Source organism: Neopsephotus bourkii, unplaced genomic scaffold (assembly GCF_033783945.1).
Source record: "Neopsephotus bourkii isolate Nb327-2 ecotype Australia unplaced genomic scaffold, CSIRO-AGI_Nbou_v1 NB_234, whole genome shotgun sequence".
In the NCBI taxonomy this organism is placed as follows: Eukaryota; Metazoa; Chordata; class Aves; order Psittaciformes; family Psittacidae; genus Neopsephotus; species Neopsephotus bourkii.
This window is the reverse complement of record NW_026900744.1, coordinates 1659021-1684514: the sequence shown is the minus strand read 5'-3', so window position 1 is coordinate 1684514 and position 25494 is coordinate 1659021. Positions and strand designations below refer to the sequence as shown.

Here is a 25494-nt window from a genome sequence, read left to right as displayed (position 1 = left end):
GGAGGCTTTAGAGCAGCAGGACAAGCTTTGGCGTGGGCTGCCTGGAGCTGACCATAAAGCTTTATACCAAGATCCAGGCAGTGACAGCATCTGGCCTTTCTGCCATTAAGAACAAAATGATTTCTGGTCTTGCAGGAAGCAGTTTCCATGTCGGTGGTATAACTCAAACCACAGTCACCATTCTCACAGAGTCCAGAGAACAAAATGCATCCCTATTTAAAACATTAATAAAATCCCAGCTTCTCTCCTCACGTGGCACCCAGGACTACTTTCTTCAACCAGAGTGTCAAAGGGAATGTAATTTCACAGTATCACACAGTATCACAGTATGTTAGAGATTGGAAGGGACCTCAAAAGATCATCTAGTCCAATCCCCCTGCCGGAGCAGGAACACCTAGATAAGGTTACACAGGAACGTGTCCAGGCGGGTCTTGAATGTCTCCAAAGAAGGAGATTCCACAACCTCCCTGGGCAGCCTGTTCCAGTGTTCCGTCACCCTCACTGAGAAGTTTCTTCTCAGGTTTAAGTGGAACCTCTTGTGTTCCAATTTGTACCCATTTCCCCTTGTCCTTTCATTGTTTGCCACTGAGAAGAGCCTGGCTCCATCCTCGTGACACTCCCCCTTTATATATTTATATACACTAATAAGGTCACCCCTCAATCTCCTCTCCTCCAAACTATAGAGACCCAGCTCCCTCAGTCTTTCCTCATAAGGGAGATGCTCCACTCCCTTAATCATCTTAGTTGCCCTGCGCTGGACTCTCTCCAGCAGGTCCCTGTCCTTTTTAAACTGAGGGGCCCAGAACTGGACACAATATTCCAGATGAGGTCTCACCAGGGCCGAGTAGAGGGGAAGGAGGACCTCTCTCGACCTACTAACCACCCCCCTTCTAATCCACCCCAGGATGCCATTGGCCTTCTTGGCCACAAGGGCACAGTGTCGGCTCATGGTCACCCTGTCGTCCACCAGGACCCCCAGGTCCCTCTCCCCTACACTGCTCTCTAACAGGTCGTTCCCCAATCTATACTGGAACTTGACCAAAGGTTTTATTTTGATCTTCCAAGTCAGTTGAAAAATTATAAAAGCCACAATAACACCCAGATTTCTTTGTTTAGATGTCTCCTTTTGTACTTCTTCATATGAAACCTGAAGGGAAAGCAGATACCTTCATCCCTGTCCTACCAGCACTCACTGCAGAATGACAAAGGACACGTGTGAGGGCAAGGGCATCCTGTCTTACAAACTGAGTGCTCCCATAAATCTCAGACAACAGTAGCTGGCCTTTTTAGCAGACCATGTGGTAGTATCAGAGCTCATCTCCTGCCAACACCTGCAGCTGAGAGGAGGGAATCCCAACATCTAACTGTCAACAAAGTCTTTATCGCAGATGAGCAGTGCTTTGTGCCAGCCTTCCCGATGCTTAGTGACTAAAAACTTCCTAGATTCTTGTTATGCTCATCAAGTGGGGCATAAATAAATATATGCTGCAAAGTTTCATCTATAATAGGTGCTCTTCCTGGTGTAAACCATCAGACAATAAGTATCAGATGATAAAGAATATACTCTCTGTTCTAATCTCAAAGTGTCTTTCCACGTCACTAATGATATCGTATCAAATCAGTCCCGCATACACTAGGACAGTTGTACCAACAGACAGCAAATGTTGCAAAAAGCCTCTTAGATAAGAACAGGCAATATTCTGGTATATGTTTACTCCCATTTAATTAATGAACAGACTAGTTGCAGTCTATCTTGTGAAATGAGATGTAAACATAAGCGACCTCTACATATGCTGTATCTTTCAAAACAGCTTACTGACGACAGCCGCAGGAACAACCTCTCATCCACGCTTGCTCCAGTGCTATATTCATTGTTTTTCCACTTAAAAATGGAAGAGGCTGCATTTTTGTGTGGAAAGAAGAACAGCAGGCATTAAAGGGGTATCTGGCAAACATAGAATTCATCTCTGTGCCAAGGAAAGAAAATGGGAAGGATGATACTAGAAATACTCTGGGACTTCTCCAGAGGGAATGGGATCTGCTGTAGAGAATGCACTACTGGGATGCAGACACCTTGTGACACACTGTGATGGAAGAAAAAGGAACAAACTGAAATACAGAATCAGAGAATCCCAGACTTGTTCGGGTTGGAAGGGACCTTAAAGCTCATCCGGTTCGAACCCCTGCCATAGGCAGGGACACCTTCCACTAGCGCAGGTTGCTCCAAGCCCCTGTGTCCAACCTGGCCTCGAACACTGCCAGGGATGGGGCAGCCACAGCTTCTCTGGGCACCCTGTGCCAGCGCCTCAGCGCCCTCATAATGAAGAATTTCTTCCTAATGTCTAATCTCAGTCTCCCTTCTGGCAGGTTAAAGCCATTCCCCCTTGTCCTGTCCCTACATGCTCTTACAATGAGCCAAAAGAATAGTAAAAAAGGTGACTGGAGGACTGGCTTATTACCAAGCATTGGAAAGATGAGCTGTGTTTGGGCGAGCCAAGTAACAACAAACATCCCAGGATGTTACAAGGCTTGTTTCAGCAAAGGCAAAACAGTTTCCTTGGGCAGGGGAAGGCTTCTTCAGCTGTGCCATAGACTGCAGGACCAGGTCTTCAGCAGCCTCTCCTACGAGCTCAAATGACTCTCTGCTTCTGCAGTTCCCCAGGAGCATTAGAAACTAATGATGATAAAGTGATCCTAATATGACAAGGATAATAAGACAAAAGAACTGCTATTGATTTCACTGAGCCTAGAACTTCTGCCCATTTCGTTATTGAAATTTTCAGTGGAGGAGGAAAACCCTTCAACTAGGTATTTTATTTGGTAATCACAGAGCTCTGCTTCTGCTGGTGGGGTGGGTTGGGTTGTGAGGGCTCTTTTGGTTGGTGGCTTTTTGGTTTGCTTGGGTTTACAAAACTTTATGTAGTTTCTTCTGTCACTTCCAGGGTCTTGGCCAAAGTCAGCACCCACAGAGTTGTGAAGACATCCAGGAAAGCTTAAGACATTCAAAGCTGAAGATGCATTTTGTCTGTGCTCTGTTTGCACCCAAAGGGCTCGGGTCAGGATCTGATGCCTTGTGACATATGCTTGTAGCATGCAGCAGCATCCTCTCGGAGCTTTGCCATTTTGTCAGCTTGTGACACAGTCTGAATGTTGAACGATTTCAAGGTATTCAAATAGCAAGGTATTGAAGATTAGCACACAGACTGCACTGATAACTAAAACCATGCTCTGGAGAAGCAGAGTTGTCACCACCTTTATGTCCACGTGGACATCGTTTGCAAATTTCAGGAGCAAATGATGAAAATACAATTAATGAAATTACCTAATGAACACAGAAACTCAATTACAGGCTTCACATTGTGCCTCAATTAGACTGTGCTTGGGTTAGAATTGTCAGGTGTTAATAGCGTTGTTAAAACAAAGCAAATTAACTAGGCGCAGTAAGAAAGTGCTCATGATTAGCATCTTTGTTTTATTAAAGGTACCACAAAGCCTCAATAGCATCAGGGAGTTTTCAAGCACGTCATTATAAAAGGGAAAACAAGAATGTTCTATATTAACTTGATATTGCCATGGTAAACAGTTTAACAATCTTGTAAGAAAGATCTAAAAGATCACAAGTTACCATGGTACCATTGCTCCCTCCAGCTTCACGTTTTCAACACAAAACGGCATACTTTAAAGGCAACACGGTGCAGTACTTTCTCCACTGCAAACTCATTCATCCTTTCCTGGGGGAATTTCTTTGTTCACAGGAGTCACCAGCTTGTTATTTGTAATTCATAAGAGTTATTGGAAAGTGAAATCATCTCAGGACACTGTTTTCCAATGTAAGTTCAGACAAAGCACCTGAACCAGATTCTGCTCTTGTGTACGCTGCTGTAGAAGCCAGAGCTTTCTGGGTTTGATTGATCTCAGCTGAGATTAGCAGCTGATCTACCACTTATTCAGTTGCTCAGCTGCCAGTTACAAAGCATGCTCCTGTCATTCCAGAGGGACAGCTCTAGGAGCAACTTGGAAAATGAGAGGAGAAAGCTTGTCATACGGTGTTAAAGTAAAGGAGACAAGGACACATCGCCAGGACCCTTCTCTCTTCACTGACATTTTACTAGCAAATACTTTCCTCCCAACTATCGAATCACCTTCCTGTCTCTATTGATTACTTCTGGCCACTTGCAGTGCACTAGATGTATTTGTATCCCAAACTATCCTTGCAGAGACCACCTTGATTTGGGGTGCGTGAGACAGACATCTATACACACAAGTATGACAAAGACACATTTAGGACTAGTTTGTGAACTTCTTCAAGTAAAACAGGAATTCAGTTTAAAGGAACAAAGAGTTGATATATGAAAGAAAAAGAAACAAAAAAGAACCACCAGCCTGGAGGTGTCCATATTGAATTCTGGGGTCCATGAAGAACCACTAGGTTTCACATTAAGAATATACTTCATTTGCCAATACTGCCTGCCTGCTTACCCACCTGAATGAACACAGGTGTTAGCTGACAAGCTGTTCTTTCCAAGTATCATATACAAACTGCCTCACAGACACATCAAGGCTGTCACTGCTAGATCCAGGAAGAGGTGCCACCCTGCTGCTTGATAGGAGTAGATTAAATATCAGCAAACCTCTTCCTGATCTTAGTAACTACGATCATGTTACATGAATCACTCCTGCAAAACATACAGTGACAGCAGAGAAGTCAGGTTGTGTCATTCTGTACCCAAGGAGAACACCATGCTTGGCAACCCTTCATACATCCGTGGGACTTCCTCCTCCACAGGAGTGCCAGCTCCTCCTTTCAACATACCACATTGCCTAAGGGTGAGAGAACTCTTACTCAGCTCCAGAGTCCCCAAAGGAACCTCACTGACACTACTGCCAGCTGTGCTGCCAATAGTGCAAAAAGCACCCTGCTCACCTTGGAGCTGCCCTGGGAGAAAGCAATTGCAGCTCTGCCATCAGTGGGCACTCACCAGCTTCCCTTACCTGTGTGTTTCTTCTCCATAGGGGACAGTTTCCTGCCCAGGCACAAAGCTTGACCCTACCAAGGGACTCTGGAGGGGGGGGAAGAAGCAGAGCTCCACTCCTCCTGCTCAGGCTCAATCCAGGAGGCTCTTATCTACTTAAATAGATGCTATTTGTATGGCTCACCTTGGTAGCACTGGCAGTGTGATTACTCAAGTGCTGTATCAAAAACATCGTGCAGAGATAGCTGTAAAATATCCCACCCTTTCTTCTCCTCCTCCAACAGCTGTTTCTGTAGTGATTATTTGCATAAATCACTCAGATCAGTTGCTATCAATGATTGTATGCTGGATTATCGCTTAATATTGTTACACAAACTTGACAAAGTGGGTATTTTTGGCTAAGTGGAAAACACTTCAGGGCCTAGACATCAGCCAAGTCTCCTATAAGGAGAACAGCTGACTTGCTATGACTCAGCTTCATTTACTGGCCACTTGGAAAGATTTTTATTTCAATGCCATCTTAATATGGGTAAGAACTGTAGGGCTGGATGTTCTAACTTGTGTATTTAGAGCGGAGAACATTTATTAAGCATTTGTAGGATCACAGCATAGCTAGGTTGATGTGACTTCTTGGGAACACAGGAGAAATAGCTACACCAAGGAAGAAATGATCACTTTTAGTTACTTTAGTAAGAACAGCACTTCATACCTTGGCTGATTTATACCCACACAATACAAGAGGAAGGCTTCCTGGCTATAAGTGAGTGCTCACAAGAAGAAGTTTTGATTTGAAATGTAGCATCCAACAATCTACTTTCTCTTAAAACTTCTCCACTATATTACACTTTCTGTTTCTAAGCAACAGGTACACAAACATCTAAAACAAACAGGTTCCAGTAAATTAAAAACTGAAGGACCAGCTTCAAAGACGTTGGTTTAGTAGGGTCCCGAGACCTCATACATTCTTAGTGGGAGCTCAGTATTGCATTTGAACAACCTCCTTCTGAAACCTTTCAGGTACAAGAGTTTGTTGTGGCACTTTGCCCTTGCAATGCAACCTCCTGGCCCACAGGCAGAAATCATGCTGAAAACCAGCAGTGGGTTACTCTGTTCCACCGCAGAGTGGGGCTGCTAAAGGCTGCTACTACCCAGGAGCTGGAGGTTTTCACACACCTCAACATAGGGGTGCAAAGCTGTGAGCCCCCAAACTCCACACTGCTGCCAGGTTAGCAAGTGGTTTATATTGGTTTGGTTTCGGGTTTTTTACAGCCACCAGTATTATCCATTTCCTGAGGCAAAGAAATGTATCTTAACTGGGTATATTCAATGCCTTCATTCATATTGACAGAAGAATCTGCTGTCAAGCTGCAATCAGGATAATGTGTTTCCTCCTGTTCATCAAGGAGTAACCACTGAGAAAAAATTCAACAGTTGAACACATTTTTCCCTGTGCTTTTCACGCATGTCATACAAACACTGTATATCAGAAGTACTAGAGATTGAAGCAGTCATTTAGACAAGCTGGATTGCTTCTCATTAGCATACCCTCATGTCGGTAATCAAAATCAATCAACTTAAATCAAATCAATGTGTTCAGATAAAATTCATACCACATGCTGGTTGAAATGTATACCAAAGCAAGACTGCTGCTGTGGAAAGCTTCTAACAGCAACGCTGGGTCAATTTCCATTAAAATACTAAGAAAATCTTTGTATAACTATTTTCAACCAGCCTTGTGTGGCTCCAAAGGATTGATTAACTGACTTTCTGCAGTTGGTCATTAGTAACATCCCAACACGTGCTGTCTCTGCTGGGTCCAATCGAGGGTTAAAGAGAAGAGTTCACTCTCTGATCAACCAGGACCTTGGAGAATTCACAATCCACAAGGTGTATCTGGAGCCTCAGCCTCAGCAGCATTTGCAAGATTTATATGATGGTATTTAGAGTCATCGTTTTACCCAGTTAAACATCTGGCTGCTGTCAAATTTCCAAGGTACACCGAGCTGGAATGCACCTGCTTACAATACCAACTACTTCTGAACAGCATTTGTATTACAAGAATGCTCAGGACCCTTCATTATGAAGTCAGTGCAAAAAAAGGCAGCTCAGGCTGGCTCTTGGAGGTGCTTCTGGCCAGGAGGATCAGCAATGGCACCCACCAGCCCAGTCAGCACTAGGACTGCCTTCCGCCTACTAGACCACCTGCTTTGTGTTCCCCGAAGACACTTGACACAAGCCCTTCACAGATCTGTGCTTGGTTTTTACCCCATAGTTTAGCTGCAGAATCAATATCAAGGATAAGATTGCACACCACCAGCGTGCTCGTCCATCCCAAGAGACTAGGTGAGAGCTGAGCCGCCCTATAGTTCATCCAGTCACTCAGCCTCTCCTGCAATAGCTGACAAAACCAGCTGTGGAGAACTGCCTGAGGTTGGCTGGGAAGTGGACACACAGTCCATTTTTATATTAGCCCCATTTCAGTTCTCTTAATGGCCCTGTTCTAAATTTCAAACAGCAGGAAACCTTTGCTTGCCTCTCCACTTCAGTTTTTCACTCGATGAGATGACTTGTTTTTCTCTCAACCGATCACTGTCATATGCCTAACTAAATGTGTCAAGCAGGCAGTATTATAAGAGATTGATAAATGCTAAACCCCTAAGAGGCTTAGGAATGAGAAACATAATCGAGTGTCACTGCCAGAGGCAGAAGAGTTGTTTAGGAATTCTGATATGCACCAATTCAGCAGATACTCATTTTTATGCTAGTTTACCAGAAACAGGCAGCTTCAGGAAGCAGAAATGTTTCTCTGCCTCCGGGCTCATTCACCATGGGGTAGAGGAATCACCATGGGGTAGAGAAATCACCATGCCATCTCAGACCAGCAGCTGAAGTGTTCCAGCATCTGGTCCTGAACAGTACAGATTCTGATCCAAATAGTGATCAGAAGTGGATGTTTCTGGAATAGATACAAAACTGCACTGAAGAACAATTATGTAAACCTTACCAACAGGGGAAGCATCTTTCTAACTTAGAAGCCAGTTTACCAGTAAACCAGCTTGTGGTGGATCTCCTTCTCAGTGCTGTTTCATGGGTAATCAAAACACTGAAACCTCTCCTCCTCCTCACTTGCCTGAAGGGCCAAATGTGCAGAATCAGGCAAATTCCACAGACTTTTTATGACACTATATTCTCAAATTAAAACTTTTTTAGCCCAATAGGGATAATTTAAAGGACCTTGTGCCTCCCTCGCTGGTAAAACTGTACTCTGTCACTACAAGATGCTCTCTGATCGTTCTTGGCCAGGAGCCTTAGGAAATCCACTGTCATCACACACATCAGACCAGTTAGCTCATATCCCACTGACTGATACATTTGCAGTCAACTATCTGCCACCACTGCCTGCATCCTTTCAATGGTAACCAAGGAGTTATGGCAGAAAGACTGTGAACTGATGGGGTTTGGTCCCCCATCCAGAAGGAGCCCGAGGCTGGAGACTGAGCCCTGGTATGGGCTCACTTTGGAGACCACCACAGCTGGCAGCACTGCCAGCTCCTGAAGCTGTTCTTCTTTGATATTTCTGTTCTCAGAACACTGCACAGGCTTCAAGAGCCAGAAACTCTTCCCTTGTACTCTCCTCACATCCAAGCAGAAGTATGTTTTGCACTGAGTAGCTAGCTAGACAGCCCCTCTTCATTACTTTCTTGTTGAGCTCATACTGGCCGCCTGCAGGTAAATACAGCCTGTATTTAATCCCTAGATTTGAAACATTATCTCATGTTTATTTTCATACTGGCCTTGACTGCAGTATTTTATGCACAGGTACATGATCTGCTCCCAGTCTGTAAACTGACTTCCTATAGGAATCTGTCGAAAGGTTTTCTCCACAGCATCAGAAAGGCACCTGAGTACAGCAATACAGATAACCTAATGGAGGCATTCACTTTGCTGTCCTGATCTAGTTAACCAGCAATCACATTACCTTGCTCCTTCAGTACCTCTGGGCTCACTTCAATTCACTTTGGTCTCTCTGAACCTGACACTATTATATCCACTGCTGTAAGATGCTCTCCAAAATAGTTTGATTTTGCAAAGGGCTGAACATCTTGAACCCCCATTTCACCAGTGGAAATATACCTTCAGTCAGAACACATCTAGACTCAGAGTGCTCACTGCAGCACTATTAATTAACAATTAGATGCAGGCCTCCAGTGAACTCTCTGATAGTGAGACAGGATAAAGTAGTCAACGAGTGTATCAGTCATCTGTCAAATCTGAACTGCCATATTTGTTAAAAGCATAATAATCAACACATAAAAGCACGATGCACTGATAAACTAACAGCAAAGGACTTCCTTGTGGTTTCCACATGGAAAACATCACTTTCCTTCAGTCATTGTTTGCACTCTTCCCACTATACCTATCGGAAGCTTCCATAGCACCATCAAATCTGCATGCATTTAACTTCAAAACCAGCATTACTAACTGCTTCCTAAAAGGCAACTGTTTCATGTTAACAAAAAATTCTTAAGACATATTGACTTCAATGACTCCTTGCTATTTTCAAAATTCAGTTCTCTCCCATTGACAATCAATGAAAAAAATAATCTCTAAATAGGTTGCTGGTCTTCTGTTCACTTTGCAAAAGCAAAGCTGGAAAACTGAATTATATTGTGACTTGGAAAGGCAGAAAGCACGCCGCTGTTCATTTTAGTCACTTCCAAGCAATTTGGCTTGAATCTGCTGAAGGCAAATTCCAGTGTAAAGTACAAAAGCTCCAGATCATCTAAGATGAATGCCTGTTAAATCTTCAGTTGGGACTATTGCCTTCATTTATAAAAACACAATTTCTGCTCCAACAACAGAATTAGCATAAGTGCCCTTACAGTCTTGCTCACAGGATCTGCTAGCTCTATCTTCTTTATTTCAACCGGAGATTGACGTCAGCAGCATTCAAAACCTTTTGAGACCTCATTCTCCATTTTCTACTTAATTTGATGTCTCAGAACATTTATATGACTCACAAAATTTGGTGTTTGAAGCTTCAGGGCACAAAGATGGAAAGAAATCCAAAGGGGAAAAAAAGATTGCATTTAATATAGTAAAATAATAGTAAAGAGAAAAAGCTAGAGAAAATATAGTCAGGTGCTATTTTTGGCAAGGGCTGTGAACTAAAAGAAGCACATTCTTCTCTTTCATTACTCAGTAAGACAAAGAAACACAATTTTCTGTCCCATTCATTACTCATAGTGAATGAAGAGGTCAGTCATAAAAGCAACGTTAATTATATAGGATTTTGCAGCAAGCTGCAGGAGTTGAGCAAGAATTTGGGACCACCAAAGCATCAGACCTTCTAACAGAGGATGCTTCTTGACACAGAACACACATAGAGTCAGTCTTTAGAGTCAGAAGCCACTGCTGGAAACAGCTACAGACTGCAAGTTCAAATTCAGTTTGTGCTGTGCAGAAGAGCAAAGCTTGAGAAGAGCCCATTTCTGAGGAGTAAGAGGTTGGATGTAATCACCAACACCAATACAGATTTCATTCCTGCAAACTCCTGTCCCTTCCTCTGCAGATACATAGGCACTCTACATCTCCTGGATGATGGGAAGACCATGGAGATGAGGAGATGCATCCCTGACTGCACCTCACAGGGAGGCAATCTACTGCAATTCTTCCACTCTCACAGATGGTGGCCTCTAGTTCCAAACCCAGTGCAAGTCCCCCTCTGGTTAAAAACAAACTGGAAAGAGAACACCAGTTATAGGAATCCCTCAAGCCTTGACACACTGTCAGGTTAACACTCTTACTGTTATCAATCAAGAATTTAATAGATGAGATCTTCAAATTAATGAGTCTTGGGAATCTTTTCATTAAAAAGAACCATTGAGTCATGACTGAAAAAAGTCACTCAGCATTGCCCTTTGTTCAAAACGGTCTCTCAACTACTGCATTGAGCAGATGGGGGTTAGCACAACACACACAACTCACCTGTGGCGTGAGGGCAATTAAATCTTTAGCAGTTTTATTTTATATCCATAAAATAAGCAGATAAATTGGGAATGAAAAAGCTCCTGCTTCTCATATTTCCTAATAACAGTCCCAGAGTAGCTGGCAAATACAATAGCCTGGATTTATTCCAACCTTCCTTCATGAAAAATATATTAAGAAATCAATGCTGTAATACTTCCCTGACATGCAGACGACAGTTGAAAAGAAAAGGCCATGCTGCATGGATTCTGACATTATAACCAGTAAAACAAATACCACCTCTTCTCTGCCTTTGTATCAGGGGATTAAAACCAGGCTTTTTTTCACCTAAAAATTAGGTAATTAAAACCAGACTTTAAAAAAAAAGGTCTGGACTTTTTTTACCATCCAACCGACTGCCCTGTCTCACAGTCATAGGGTAACACAATATTGCACATTTGGAGGTCACATTCGCAGGCAGGGTAAATGGCTGCCATTGCAGGAGCTTTACAACTCTGAAGATCCCAGCTGAAGTCAAAGGGATGCATAAGTTTGATGCATTCAGTACCAGAGCAAATAAACACCTTGCAAGCAATTACTGGCAGATAGAGCTATTCGTTTCCTCTTCGATTCTGTAAACGGTCTGACAGGTGACTACATTGTCCTCACTTAGCAACATCAGGTTTTGATATCCAGCTGGAGCTACGGTGCTGCTTCCTGGTCCCCCAGGCATGAGAAGAGGATTTCCACAGCCTGCCCTGCTGATGGGAGAACTGACACACGACTTAGAGCCAACAATGCGGTGATGTTGCTGTATCTAAGTTACAGCCAGCTCCTGCAAGTACCACTGATTCAGGTGAAATTCCTTGTCAAAATAATAATCAGTTGGAAGAAAAAGACCATTTCTAGATTTCAGTGAAAGATTATTCTAATCACAGTTTTTCCATGACAATGGCATGAATGGCTGTTGCTGAATTTGTTCCTTTTAGATTTCTTGCAGTCTCTTGATAGAATAATAAGCAGCTCCTATGCATATTTACATCAGAATTATAGCAGGAAATCTGACATTATGTCCAAGACTTCAGAACGATGGCCACAGGTTTGGATATGCTACTGCGGAGTGTAACTGCGACTCAGAACAGCAGCAAGGACATCACAGAGGCAGAACTTTACACAGATTCTTCCCTTGGAAGAGTTCTCTTTATACACAACTAAATCAATAATGAGCACGAGTGAAAGGAAATGATTAATTTTATACTTCCAACCCCCTAAGACTCAGGAGGGACCAAGCAGTTCTCACAGATTTGCCTGATTTAATATCTTTGCAGTAGTGACGTTTCCTGCATGCTATTTTCAAGATAAAGGGCGATCTTATAAAAGAGGAGATCTGTTTTAGCTAGGATAAGGAGCCTTAAACAGGTATGGATTTTCAGCTGTCACATACTTTAGTGCAACAGTTGGAATGAGCATCAGTATAGAAATGCTGTTCATCTGGAGCCCTAAGTTCCTATAATCAGCCAACACATTCAAGTCCCTTCTGTGCTTTACACCATGTCTCACACTTAGAAAAACAACCTAAGAAGGGGGTTTGGTGAGAAAGGGTGTATGAAACCAGGCTGAAGAGCTTTGCTAAATGCACACCTTCCTCACCCAAGGAAGTTCTGAGCCCAGACACCAACCGCCCCACTGGAATCCACATGGTGTTTGTGCAGACTGACACTTCTGCCCTGCAGAATCCAGCCCTCCTGGGCTTACTGCTTAGGGCTGCTCCTTGCAAACCAGTGTTTGAGTACTGCTGCTTTGGTGTTGCTTTCTACTGTAATTAACAATCATTAAAGGTACTGGGGTTTTTCTTGTTGCTGTTTTTAATTTCATCGTCCTGCTTTGGTTCTACTCTAGTTTTGTGCCAGGTTGAGCTCCACTCTCTCGCTGGCTTTAGGGCATGTCAGCACTGTGTGGTAGAATTGCCTACCCAGACCCCATTTATCAGAGACAGAGCCAGCTCCAGAAGTGGCGAATGAGATTGGAGGTGGGAGAATAAACTCAATGCTCAATGGCATTTCAGCTTCTATACCTTGAACTGTCACTGAAGTGTCTCTCTTTAGCGGCTGCACACAGCCAGAACTTGCTCTCTGGCAACCTGCTTCTACAGCCCCTCAAGCAACTAGTTCTGAAAAAGAACAGCATTCCCAACCACACATGACACAAGCTTGTGCTTTGGGCACCTTAGAAACAACGAGGGAATCAACCAGACGCAAGGCAGGACTGAAGCTACCACTTTGTGTTCATCCCTTAGGAACTGGAACAAACCCTGCTGTGCTGCACTGCAGCAGAGAGGCACTTTGCAGTAGTTAGAGAAAGGAAGTTTCATCATCACTTCCGACCCCTAACCAGCTCTTTTCTTGTTTCCCAATCCTCAGCTGCTTTCCATTTAGTCAGCTCCACCTCTACAAAGGGAGCAGAGAGCAAACTGAAAAGAATTCCATCTGAAGAAGGGGCTGCCACCATTATCACAGCTGAAGCTGACAACAAGAACAGAATATAGAGTGTCTCTTCAGAAACTGCACACACGTGAACATGAACATCGTGTTATTGTTCCATACGATCAATTGATGCAGCAGCACACTCTATTACAGTCAGAGTCATTCTTCTCTTAAAAGGAAACAATTAAATGGGCTTCCTCTCATTTTCCCAGCACTTCTTGGTCACTCTTCCACACAACTCCACCATTTCAAATCCTGTTACGACAGTACTCTGTGAGAACTGTCCTTACAGTTAATACACAAGTGTTCACAAAAGTGCTGTCCAATTTCACCAACAGCAAGCCAGGGTGCATAACACAGAGCCAAGAGGAAACTATAGGAAAGGTGATATAGCCTGACAGAAATGCATACAACATGAAGCTAAAGTGCACAGCAAGGAAGCAGTTTAGTATTTGCTGGTAATTGCAGGGGGAATACATTTTTTTATCCTTTCAGCTATGTAGGGTGGTTATCGAGTTAAAAAACAAATTAACCCAAACCACACTTGATGGGAATTATTTCCCTCTTCTCCCTCAAAATAAAAGCAGACCTGCAGTCCTTGCTGAAGACTTTACATGGACCTATCAAAGCTGACTCATGCCAGTCTACCACAATTCGGCACTCAGAGCACTTCCATTCAGAAGTGGAAGGGCTCAGTGCCCGCTGGCAGCCGAGCGGGATGCAGTTTCCATGGCACTCAAACACTCAGTAGCTTCAGTGCTGCCACAGTGTTAGCACCGATGTAGGGACCAAAGGAGAGGAAGCAGCAGGTGGATCTCTGGATAAGTGCATGCAAAGGGAAAAACAGCGTTAGGGTGAATATCCTGCCTAGTAAACATGTTCTGCATGGATCCCCTGCGTGTTCTATTTTATCTGGCTACAAGAAAAGCAGAGAGACAATAACACTTGATAGATATCAGTAGCATATGTGCACACACAGATCTACGCACACTGCTCTCTCTCCATGACTTTACCCTCTAGCACTGGTACAGATGTCTCTATCCATTTGTCAGAGCATCTTGCCAGCCAGAATATGGCTGAGAAAATACCACCATTGAGCCTTCTCTAAGTAACACACAATGTTTAATCACTTGACTCATACCACACAAAGTCATTTCAGTTAATACAGCACAGCAGCTCATAACACAGAGCATTTACCTGCTCCACTTACACCTGCTCCCCCAAGTTTCAAACACTCTTGCCACCTCCTGTTTCAGTTTCTAACATAAATCAGTAGGAAAGCAGTGAGTATCTAACATACGATTAGCAAGAAATGAGTATGAAGCAGAATTAGCAAACCTAGAAGACTTCTCAAACAAGATGAAAGTGCACAGCAGAAGGACAAGGTAAAACACTTGGGACTGGCAGCTCCATTTGGAAGAAGGAACATCTTAGCAACAAAGCAAAGCCCGGACTGTGACAGAAGCAGAGAAGGATACACTAGGATGCTTAAGATACTCTTCAAGGTTGCAGCGGCCCCTGACTGTAAAATGCAAGGTGCTAAGCTGCTGTTGAATGATGTATCTGTCCCCAAAGAGGATTTACATGTTTCCCACTTTGCAACTCACTAATATCTGCTGGGCAGCCAGAAGAGCTCAGCAGAAATTTAGGTTGAGATTCGTGTCTGTTGTTAGACATTACATTGTTCTGCACATGGGAACCATGTGCAAGCCATAGGCCTCCCAACTCTGATACTGCAGGAGCATACTGTCTTTTTGTCCAGTTTCTGGTGATTCTCACCGATGTGTACTTCTGTCAGCACCATACACATCTGCAGAGTCCAACACTGCTGCCCTCCAACACAGCCACACAGAGCAGTTGGGTGGATCTCTGAGCACACTGTGGTTACATTGCGGCTTCAGCAAAATTCAACTACAATAACCAGGTAAAAAGTCATTTTGGGGACCTGGTAATTAAAAGGGAAAGAAAAACCAAAACACAACAAACCACAAATTATGTGGACAGGAAATAATGTCACCATTTCCCCAGTGCCGGAAGGATCACAGAATCAACCAGGTTGGAAAAGAGCTTTAAGATCATCGAGTCCAACCATTACCCCACCAATATCACCACTAAACCATGACACTGAGGGCCTCATCACTCATTTGCCTTCCTAACAAATAGAAAAGTGCTTCAGGGCTACTCATAACACATTCCCTTTGTATGACTGAAAATAGCCTTGCTGATAGAAAACAAGAAAATCAGTGCTCAACATCTGGGAGCCCAGTTTATGCTGTTTAATGAATCAGGATGGCATTAAATAGCTAGACAACAGAAAATAAATTACAAAGTACCTACAGCTAAACTCATGGGTACCCAAGCTGTTCTAAAGGGTACCATTTCTCACACCTACCTGAAAAACAGTTTTTATGGTCTTGGATTCCTGCTTTTACCTCTAAAATCAGCCATTCAGCCTGCTGATAAGTGTTGCAGAAATATGGCACTGGATGAGTTACAACATTGAAGTTATAAATGTGAATAAGCACAAAGTTATATTTTCTCATTTAACCAAAAACTTGTGACACAGTTTAAGTATGTCCTCGCTTGAGACAAATACTATGAGAACTCATAAATCCACCCACTGTATTATCTGGTAACTGATCACAGTGTAAACAAGTGTATTTAAATATAGAATATACCTGTCATCATGCAGAAGATAACACTGAAAGAAAATCATAGTCAGGGTGATTCTGATAAGACAAGGACAACAGGAAAATGCTTTGAGAAACACGAGTCTAAGATATTATGTAAAATGATTACAAAATACCCATTCTGAATTTCTGCTGTAAAAAGCATTAAGTGCAAAATGTCAGGAGACCAGAGACCCATTTGTCCTTTCAAAGCTTAACTGCCTCACTGCATCAGCTGAAGAATTACCCTTGAAATTTCCCACCGAGAGCTTTTCCTCTACAAGAGAACCAGGCAACATTGGCCCATGTTCTCTACAAAAGGCCCAGACCTTTGAACTAAAGGCAGCAGTTAATCAGCTAACACAAACACACTCAGCCCGGCTCCTGGATACAGCCCAGTACCCCTGCATGTAATAGTGTAACTTCTGTCATTTCATATGGAAAAAATCTTCCCTGTGATGGGGGACACAGACTGGCACAGGGTGCCCAGAGAAGCTGTGGCTGCCCCATCCCTGGCAGTGTTTAAGGCCAGGTTGGCCGGGGCTTGGAGCACCCTGCTCTAGTGGAAGGCGTCCCTGCCTGTGGCAGGGGGTTGGAACTGGATGAGCTTTAAGAACCCTTCCAACCCAAAGCAGTCTGGGATTCTACGATTCTATGAAATGCTTCATATCCTTAGTAACTCTACAAAGATGTAGCACAAAAGAGATACTGCACCTTGCAGCAGTGTAGCATTACAAGCAGGAATACGTCCAGAGGTAACAGAGCTAAGACCAAAGTTGAATTTGGCCTTCACTGCAATGTAGAGTTACAATGAGATAACAACGGGATTGAGGTGATCAGCTATAAACAGAAATAAACCTTCCTCATCAAGTATACAACTGCAAACACAGCAATGCCCTGCTCAGCAAGCTCAGGCTGTTAAATTTAATAGTGAGTGGGATAGCTATTAACCTGAGTTTTTATTTTTAAGATTTTATTTCTCTCCCTTGTATCACACTTAAAACTCTAATCTTACAGACCACTCAAGAGTGGCATGAACACCAAGTTCTTCCCAAAGCAGGAGTACAGTTACTTGAGATATAAGCAAGACCTTGGAACTGAATTACACACGCTGATACTATAACTCTTCTCTGGTCAAATACTCTGCATTGTGTTTTAACATCAGAAGTAGTGCTTTACATCCACTCACCTCAGAATGATTTTCATCCCTGGGACCCAGTAAGTCCTTACTGCTGCAACTAAGATGTAATCCTTGCCTCTCTACAGGGAGCAACCTCTTTTCGCTATGACTTGTCTGGTTTAGTTCTTTGCCTAAACAGCGAATCAGGGGATTTCACAGCAGCTGTGAATCTGCTGAGCACCATCAGGCCCACTGGATCTTTAGACATCCATTGCTATTACATCTATATATTAAATTACAGAATTCTTACTATCTCTTTTTTTAGAAACAAGTCTTGTGTAAGCATTAAGTTTAAAGTCAGGGCTTATAAGGAACTTAGCAGAAACATGTTGGGAATGGGATGCCAGGGGAATAGATGATTCTCTCATCTGAAATGCATAATTAGCTTTTGGTTAAGAGTGCAATTAACATTAAGATTTACAATCAAATATGATGATGTTCTAATTTTACCTCCTTTAAATGAAAAAAATAATCTTAGTTACCAGATTCGTTACTTTGAATCCCTTCCCTATGAGGCAAGCTGCAGAGTAACATCCTGTTATGTGAGTGACAACGGATGCAAAGAGCTTTTAAAAACACTTCATATATGCCTTCTGGACAGCTACACGGCTTAGGTTTTAATGTGGGTTAGACTCTTCCTGGTTAGTAATGGTGAATGCCATTCAGCATAATTAGCAGTTGTTATATTCCTGTTTGTAAAGATCCTTCCCACAAAAACACCCTCTTTGCACCCTCTTCCCAGCTGTGCCTGAAAGCTCCAACGTGTTGCTCAGACATCCACTACAGCTAATCACAAACCCCTCCAGGTTTCCGTTCAGCCATGGGAACATTTTATTAATGGGAAAGAAAAAGCTGTACTTATGCTTGCAGTTTAAATCTGAGTAGCAGCACCTTAAAAGAAAAATCATACTGCACTTTAAATATGCTGTCTCCACCTGAAGAGCACATCTCTTTGCCTTTTAACCTGAAGTTAAATTAACCTCTATTTGCCTTTAAAAAAGGGGGTTGAAAGTAGCTTCATCAGCTGCCAAACTCTGCATTTAGTTATGCTCATTATAATCAAATGTATGCTTTTGTGTAGTATGTGCAACAAAAATGAGACTCCAGTGTGTAGGGTGCTATACAAAAGTATAACAGAAGTGTAATGAAATTCCTTACACAAAGCACGTATTGTGTGGTGTGCAAAGCGTGGCATGCAAGTGGTTTGGGTTAAACACTGACAGTGATTTTCTACCAGCACTTTTGTGTTACTAGCCAAGAAATTCACAGAATTAACCTAAACTGGGCCAACACAAAGGACCAGAGTTTGCTCCTCAGGCAGTTAAAAGTGAACGCTATGTAGCTCAAGCATTCTGCTGCTATTATTACTCACCACCAATAGACACACAAACACACAGAAGGAGGAAAGAGAAAAAGAAATCTCACATTGCTCCCACCTAAAACCCAAACCACTTTTATTCATTCACCCTTCTTCCACCTGGCTGTGGACGAAGTGGCCTTCTCTAGCTGCTAGGCAACCTGAACACTGCATTGAGTGTTAACTGTGTGCATTTGCTAAAAATATAATAATGTTACCTTTGAGATTTACTTCTAATCAAAACCATGCCTAGCTGAAAATACAATAGCTTTCCTTCAGTAATCAGTAACTAGTAATTCCAGGAATATAAAATTCTTGGTCAAGAAAAAAATAATCAACATGTATACCCCAAATGCAGAGAGATACAAACTGGCTCCTTACAAATATATGAAAGTATTATTACAGATGACAGTGGGATAAAAGAGTTCTAATCCAAAAATTACTTTTATGTACTTATTAGAATATCTACACAATAGGTGAATATATTTACATAAGTAATGTGCAAATTACCAAACCTCATCCAACTACAAAATGAACTTTCTCAGTGAAGGTCATTTATTCTATTTACCATACCCAAATAAGACTGAAAATACTTGAAATTAAAACAGCTAACTAATCTTGGAGTTCTTTAAAGAAAAAATACAATTACAAAACATTATTTTACATAAACCCTCTCCAGACCATTTTCCCCTTTTGTTTTCTCATTCTAAAACCATCATGAATATCTTTCCCTCTCAAACTCAAGAGATACTCAAGTCTTTTCAAAGCAGATCATTTTCCAGGCTGCAAGGTCACTAGCACACCTGACTGGACTCATTAAAATATCAGCGTGGGTGATTGAGGTGCTAATGTCAAAGCAAGAGGCTCACCAACAACCTCAAATTGAAATGAAGGAGAGCTCTTTTTTGATCGTTACATTTGACAGCTTGTCAAATCCTGATTCACAAACCAGACTTCCTCAAACTCAGCACAAACACAATAGCTAGATCTCTAGCTTAAAAACACTCCACAACTCCTATCGGAGATATTAACCACAAGACAGGTCAGAAAGACATTTACTGACACAATGATGTGCTGTTAGTCTTTACATGCAGCCACTTGGTAGTTGAAGCAGTGGGAGTTTTTCTTAGCTTTAAGAAAACACAAGGAGCTTTTTTGCAGGCAGGGTCCTACACCCAAATATTCCATTTTTTTGTTCAACAAAGGCAAATAGAAACCCCCACTGATCTCTCTGGATCATAACACAGCAGTAGTTAAGTTCCTTCCGACCCTGCCATTGTAGGACACAAAACAAGGTTATTTGTGCACAGCTTTAGCACCTCCAGTGTGCCACAGCTGCATACACTTAAGAGCTCCACAAGCACCTATGAACTGAAAAAGACCTGGCTTCATGGAGCAGAGAACACTGGAAGTTCCTAGAAGTGCTTCTCTATGGATTTTATAAAGACATTTGAAGTGGTTAATTTAAACACTTGTACATTCCCCTTCATCACTTGTTTTCAAATTAGCTTCACATTCAACCTGATTCAGGTAAGACTTAACATCATGCTTAGGGAAAGCATAATTAAAAGAGCCAAAAAGTCAACGCAACTGGAAAGTTTTAAGTCAAAGCAAAGTGTTCAATGGAGCCGCAGGGTCCCACACTCACAGAAACTCCATAGCAGCTGGAAATCAGACTCAAAAGTAATTGGAAGACAGGTTGATAACAAAACTCTTGTTCCTACACACAGGAACATATAGCTTTGATATGCTAATTGCTCCCACTCCTACTGCATGTACCCCAAAGAATACACTGACATTACAAGTTTAGTCTCATGATAGGCAGGAGGTAAACAAGTTCAAATACTGTGGTGTTTATGGATGTACACACTTCATGTTTTTGTTAAGGTCCTTAAATCGTGACTCACATCAGGGATCCTTTCAAGGAGAACAGAGAGACAAAAAGAATACCAGTCACTCTGGAAGATGTCAAACTTCCACATGAACCTTTCATTGAATGTAAATTTTAAATGATAAAGTGTTGATGGTAACCCCAGTATTACAGCTCCTATAGATAGCACCCACCAAGGAATCCACCTGACATCTCTTTTCATAAGAAGTTTAAGGCTATTACAGCCTTTTTCCCCACAAAGCCTTCAAACATTTAATTAAAATTATTGCTTAATTCATTTTAATCCCTGTACCTTTACAAAAAAAAAACAAAACTATTTCATGGTGTTTTCTGCCTTGCTTTTAATCACCTCACTAGAAAATGTCATGTTCCAAGATTAAGAAAGACAAACTGGAAATCATCTTTAGTTGCTTATTTATGAGGCCTGAAGTACAAATATCTTTTATTACGTAAACCTTACATTAAATCAACCAGTTTTATGTCAGATTACCTACACTAGTTTCAATGCCAAAATTCTGCAACATAAAAAGCATCCTTGATTAAATGTTTTGTTGTATCTGGTATCTGGCAACACAGATTTGAAATGAATCATGCAGTCGAGGTAAAAAAAAAGCTCCTAATTTTAGATTCTCGCTGATTTATTGTGACTATTCAAGAGCATCACAATAAATTAATACTATAATATTACATTTCCATGCAATAACTAGAGATTTAATTATATATCAAGTGTATCTAGACCAGTCAGAAGACTATGCTCTTAGCTGGGGCTAAGAAGTATAGAAATGCTTCTATAGTGTGGACAGAAATTCTCTACACTTTCAACTCATCCTCAAGACTGAACCTTAAGCTTAACCTGTGGGCGAAACCACTAAGTAGGCGGCTACTCTGAGTTAGTAAGCCCACTCCTTTGAAACTGATTAAGAAAATACTAGCCTCATATCTTCTCTTTGAGACCTTTTTATGTAAAATAAATGAGAAGAATCTCCATAACTGGAATTCCAGCTGGAGCCCCATGATACTTTAAAACACAGCAAACTGAGAATAGGTTTTTTAAACACAGTGAGTAATCTACAGAGACAAGCATCATCAGAATAAATTGCATTTTCACTGCAGGGTTTAAATCATTTGCCAATAAGTAGAATAAAAAAACCCACTTGCTTTCCATAAGAAGGAATATCAAGAGCTCCTGACAATTGCTTGGCCTTGGTCTGCCACTCTGCAGCTCAGGAATGTACTTTTTATTGAAATTAGGTTGGGATGCTGTCATCAAAAAGGCTGAAAGCGTTCCATGCCAGGGTGTTTGAGCAGAGGGAGCATCCAACTTACCTGCACAAGTTCTCTTCCCATTTGATTTACCAAGAAGTCACATCAGCAGAGATGGTTTGAAGCACACCTCTGCCTTCCCCCTGAGGAATCCTGGATGGATGGAGTGTCCTGGCTTGCTCTACTGAGCAGGTAGAGGAGTTGCAACTATCTTATTCAGATGACATAAGCTGATAGTAGAAGCTATGTGTAGAGTTCACTCACCAAGTGCTCACTGTATTTCCTTGCCTACTAGTGCTCACTCAGAAAGTGCTGCTGAAGGACTCCAGACCTGCTCTGAGTGTGTTGCAGTTTAAAAGTACACTGACTCCTGAGAATGTAGAGCAGCTGCCTAAGACCAGATCAGGAGTCCCACCAGTTGAGCAAGACAACAACAAAAGAGAACATACTCAGCTATACTGCAGGGATACAAATGATACAGCCACACAAAACATGAACAATCAAAATCTATATTAACCCAAAAATCTAATTGCAAACAAGCTATGATTTACCATCATATCTTTGCTAGGATTAATATAAACACTGTCACTTACCCATATCTGCAGCTTCACCCTCTTGTCATTCCTATAAACTGTTTTCACTTTGAAGTCAATTCCTACCGTGCTAACAAAGGCTGGTGTGAAAGTGTCATCGGCGTATCTGAAGAGGAAGGATGTTTTACCCACGCTGCTGTTGCCAATGATGAGGAGCTTGAACATGTAATCAAAATTTTGATCTGAAGTGTCTTTCTGCCTGTATCTGGCATCTGTTACTGAAGCCATCTAAGGAAATGACAAACATTGAAAAAGAACAGATTTAAGAGCAGTTCAGCATTTGTTTTCCTTAACTGTGTACCATCTGTTTAGCTTCTCTCTCTTCTTTCCAATATCATAGCCACTATATCTGCTGAACAAAGAGCAACACACCTTGAAATCTTCTTTTAAATACTGGTTTTAAATTTCTAGTATCCACTTGTTCTGGTGATATTTCCCAACCCAAGAAACAAACCTGTTGCACTGCTTTGCGTTTAAAAGAACAGGCAGTAGACTGTTCAAATACTAGCGGGGAAACAGCATTCTTTACTCCTGTGGCAGGGTGCCACTTCTGTTGCTCCAACAAATTGGAGTACTGGAACCAAGAACTAAAATCTTTGACAGAGCATCCAGCTACACAACTCAGTAAGCAGCCTCCAAGATAGGTAGTATGACTACTAGGGAACAATCTGCATTTCGAGCACAGGCACCACCACTGTTTTATCCTTAGGAAAGTTGTGTCCTCAGCATTTATAGGAGGAAAAAAAGCAAAGGGAGAAGATGAAACACCAAGAATTTCAGCTGAAAACCTTGAACCCATCTAACACCTACCTACTCTCAAGACTGCACTTAAGCAGTACCTGCATAAAACATGAGGGCTCAGCGGGCTGAAGGCAGGTTTGGAACAGGTAAATTATCTCTTTTTACCATGGGGACATGAGAGTTGGGGATGTTAGTGGGGTCAGGAGGAGGGAAGATGAATTCTCAGAGATCTCTGCTCCTCTTATGACCCCAAATTGCATTCAGAAATCAAAACACTGTGGAATCTGCAGTATCAAGACACGTGAAACCCAATGAGCAGCCCTGGATGCTTTAATGTATGCAGCTCAGACACTCCGTGGGAGAAGGCAAGGTCCTGACTTCTCATCTTCGTACAGAGCAGAAGATAACTACACAGACCAAATTACTATTGAGAGTAGAAAAAGGAAACTTTACATTTTAACAGATATACCACACTTTTAATCTCTAATGCTGTTTCAGAATCTGCCCCACATCAAACAAGCAGAGGTCTCGGCTCCTCATAATCAGTCATGAGGCTGGCAAACTGCAGCAATGACAGCACAGGTCTGATTAGCAGCTACTCATCCAAACTAGACACGTTCTATTTGTGTGCAGTGTCAGAAAGCACTGAGTGGAGACCAAAGCCTCTTCTTCTCCTGGCAACCAACCAAAGAAGTTAATTTTCACCTCAACTCATTCATGGGCACCTTTGGGAACAGAACTCCCACCAATATCTACTCCCAAAGTGCCCAAACACTTTCCTTCTCAGCAAGTCTCACCTGCACACAGGACTTCACTCACCCACTGAAAACAACCAGAACAACTCAAAACTCACTGTAGTTAAAAGCTCTAAATCAAAATGCTGTCCAAAGGCAGTTTAAATAGGAATGCCAACTTGACTTAAATTCCCAGCAGAGGGAAAACAAACCAAAGCCAACCCAGTTTAACCTCCAGTAAAGTATGCACGATGGCTTATCTCTGATTTAACACATGCAGCTTTCTCACATAGGAGAAGGCTGGAGCAGCAAAGACGTTGTTCACAGCTTGTATTAACAAGGACAGCTTCTGAAGAACTTTCTGAGTAGCTCAATAGGCAACAGCTGCACTGACTGCAGTAAAATCTTCTCACAAGTGATTCTGTAGGGTACAACACATTTCTGATCTGCACTCTTGTGGACTTGAGCTGCTATTCAGTAAGACTGCAGTCCTTGCTAACACTCCAGAAAACACAAGCACAGATTTGCTTCTCACCAGTGTATCAGAAAAGGGCTCTTTTAACCATGTTTTGTGGTTCATAACAGGAAGTTCTGAACTGAAGAATTTAACATCCAACTGACTTCCACACATGCTCGGGCCAATGCACTCACTGCCTCAGCTGAAATGTTGGACATCTTGGCTGCAAAAATTATGAATCCAGATGATCAGTTTGATCTGTAACATCCCCAAGCTAGAAGACAGTAAGAGGTTACCTAGCTGAGTGTGTGTATGTGTATCCTCCTCATACACAGGCATAACTTCCACAAATGCCATTGAGAACATGCGCTTGCTGAAGAAGAAATAAAGAATAATAAAAACTCTCTACTTCTCCATTGCACTCACAGAGGCTTGAAATAGGAAGATGCCTCCATCACTTGAAGCCTGACCATTTAAAGATTCAGAGGCAGACCTCTCACAAAGAAGTATTCCACTAATCACACTGGAATCAATATCTTCTTTCTACCCCTGCCTTTGCAGAATCCATCCACAGGCTCCAAGCTGATCTTTTAAATGAAACACTGCTGCTTCTATTAACCCCTCTAGATTGCTATAAACAAGAGTGTACCGGGCTACAAAAGTGACTTTCAGATGTCAGTTAAAAAAGCAATTGCAGAACATGGCCAGCTCGAGCAGCTTTGTAAGAAGCACAATGCAGAAAATAAGATCAAGTGATACTTGCAAAGACTGGGGCTGTTGTCATAGAAGCACAACACTCGCTGCCCTGTGTGTGCCACTGCGCTCTGCTTGAAGATGCTGCAGGTCAGCTCCTTGAATCATTAGCGGCAGCATCAGAGCATAGAAATGGTAAAGGAAATTCCATGCCCTTGCTTAAATTTGACTTTTCCCTTTCCCCTTCTGTGGTCAATAGAGGGAAACTGAAAGGACTTCAGCACTAATTACTGATTACTCCCCCGACTGCAGCTCATTACTGAAGCTGTACTCCACCAGCATTTGAGCTGAAAGCACTCGTAGGGCTGCCCCTGAATGTGTGCTTGAATCCTGAAGCCAGGAACCAGCAGACCTTTCTCCCAGCTCCCCTCCCTTCCCTTCTTCCTCACTTGTTGTCCTAAGTGACTTGTTCTCCAGGTGATCCCTGGTTACA

General features: G+C 42.2%; 2 protein-coding genes across 8 annotated transcripts in view; both read right to left on the bottom strand.

Annotated features, from left to right (window-relative positions):
* The window catches only part of TXNDC12 (thioredoxin domain containing 12), a 78323-nt gene that overhangs the window by 26614 nt on the left and 26215 nt on the right, over positions 1 to 25494 (bottom strand). The gene's annotated exons all lie outside the window — the stretch shown is intronic.
* RAB3B (RAB3B, member RAS oncogene family) overlaps positions 1 to 25494 on the bottom strand; it is a 60112-nt gene that overhangs the window by 26154 nt on the left and 8464 nt on the right. For 6 of the 7 annotated variants that reach the window (XM_061344815.1, XM_061344816.1, XM_061344817.1 and 3 more), the window contains one exon: positions 22377 to 22604. In XM_061344815.1, coding sequence (XP_061200799.1) covers positions 22377 to 22604 — 228 coding nt within the window. Of the gene's footprint in view, positions 1 to 22376; positions 22605 to 24734; positions 24863 to 25494 lie in introns of those variants that run through there. The other variant, XM_061344818.1, reaches the window with a different exon arrangement.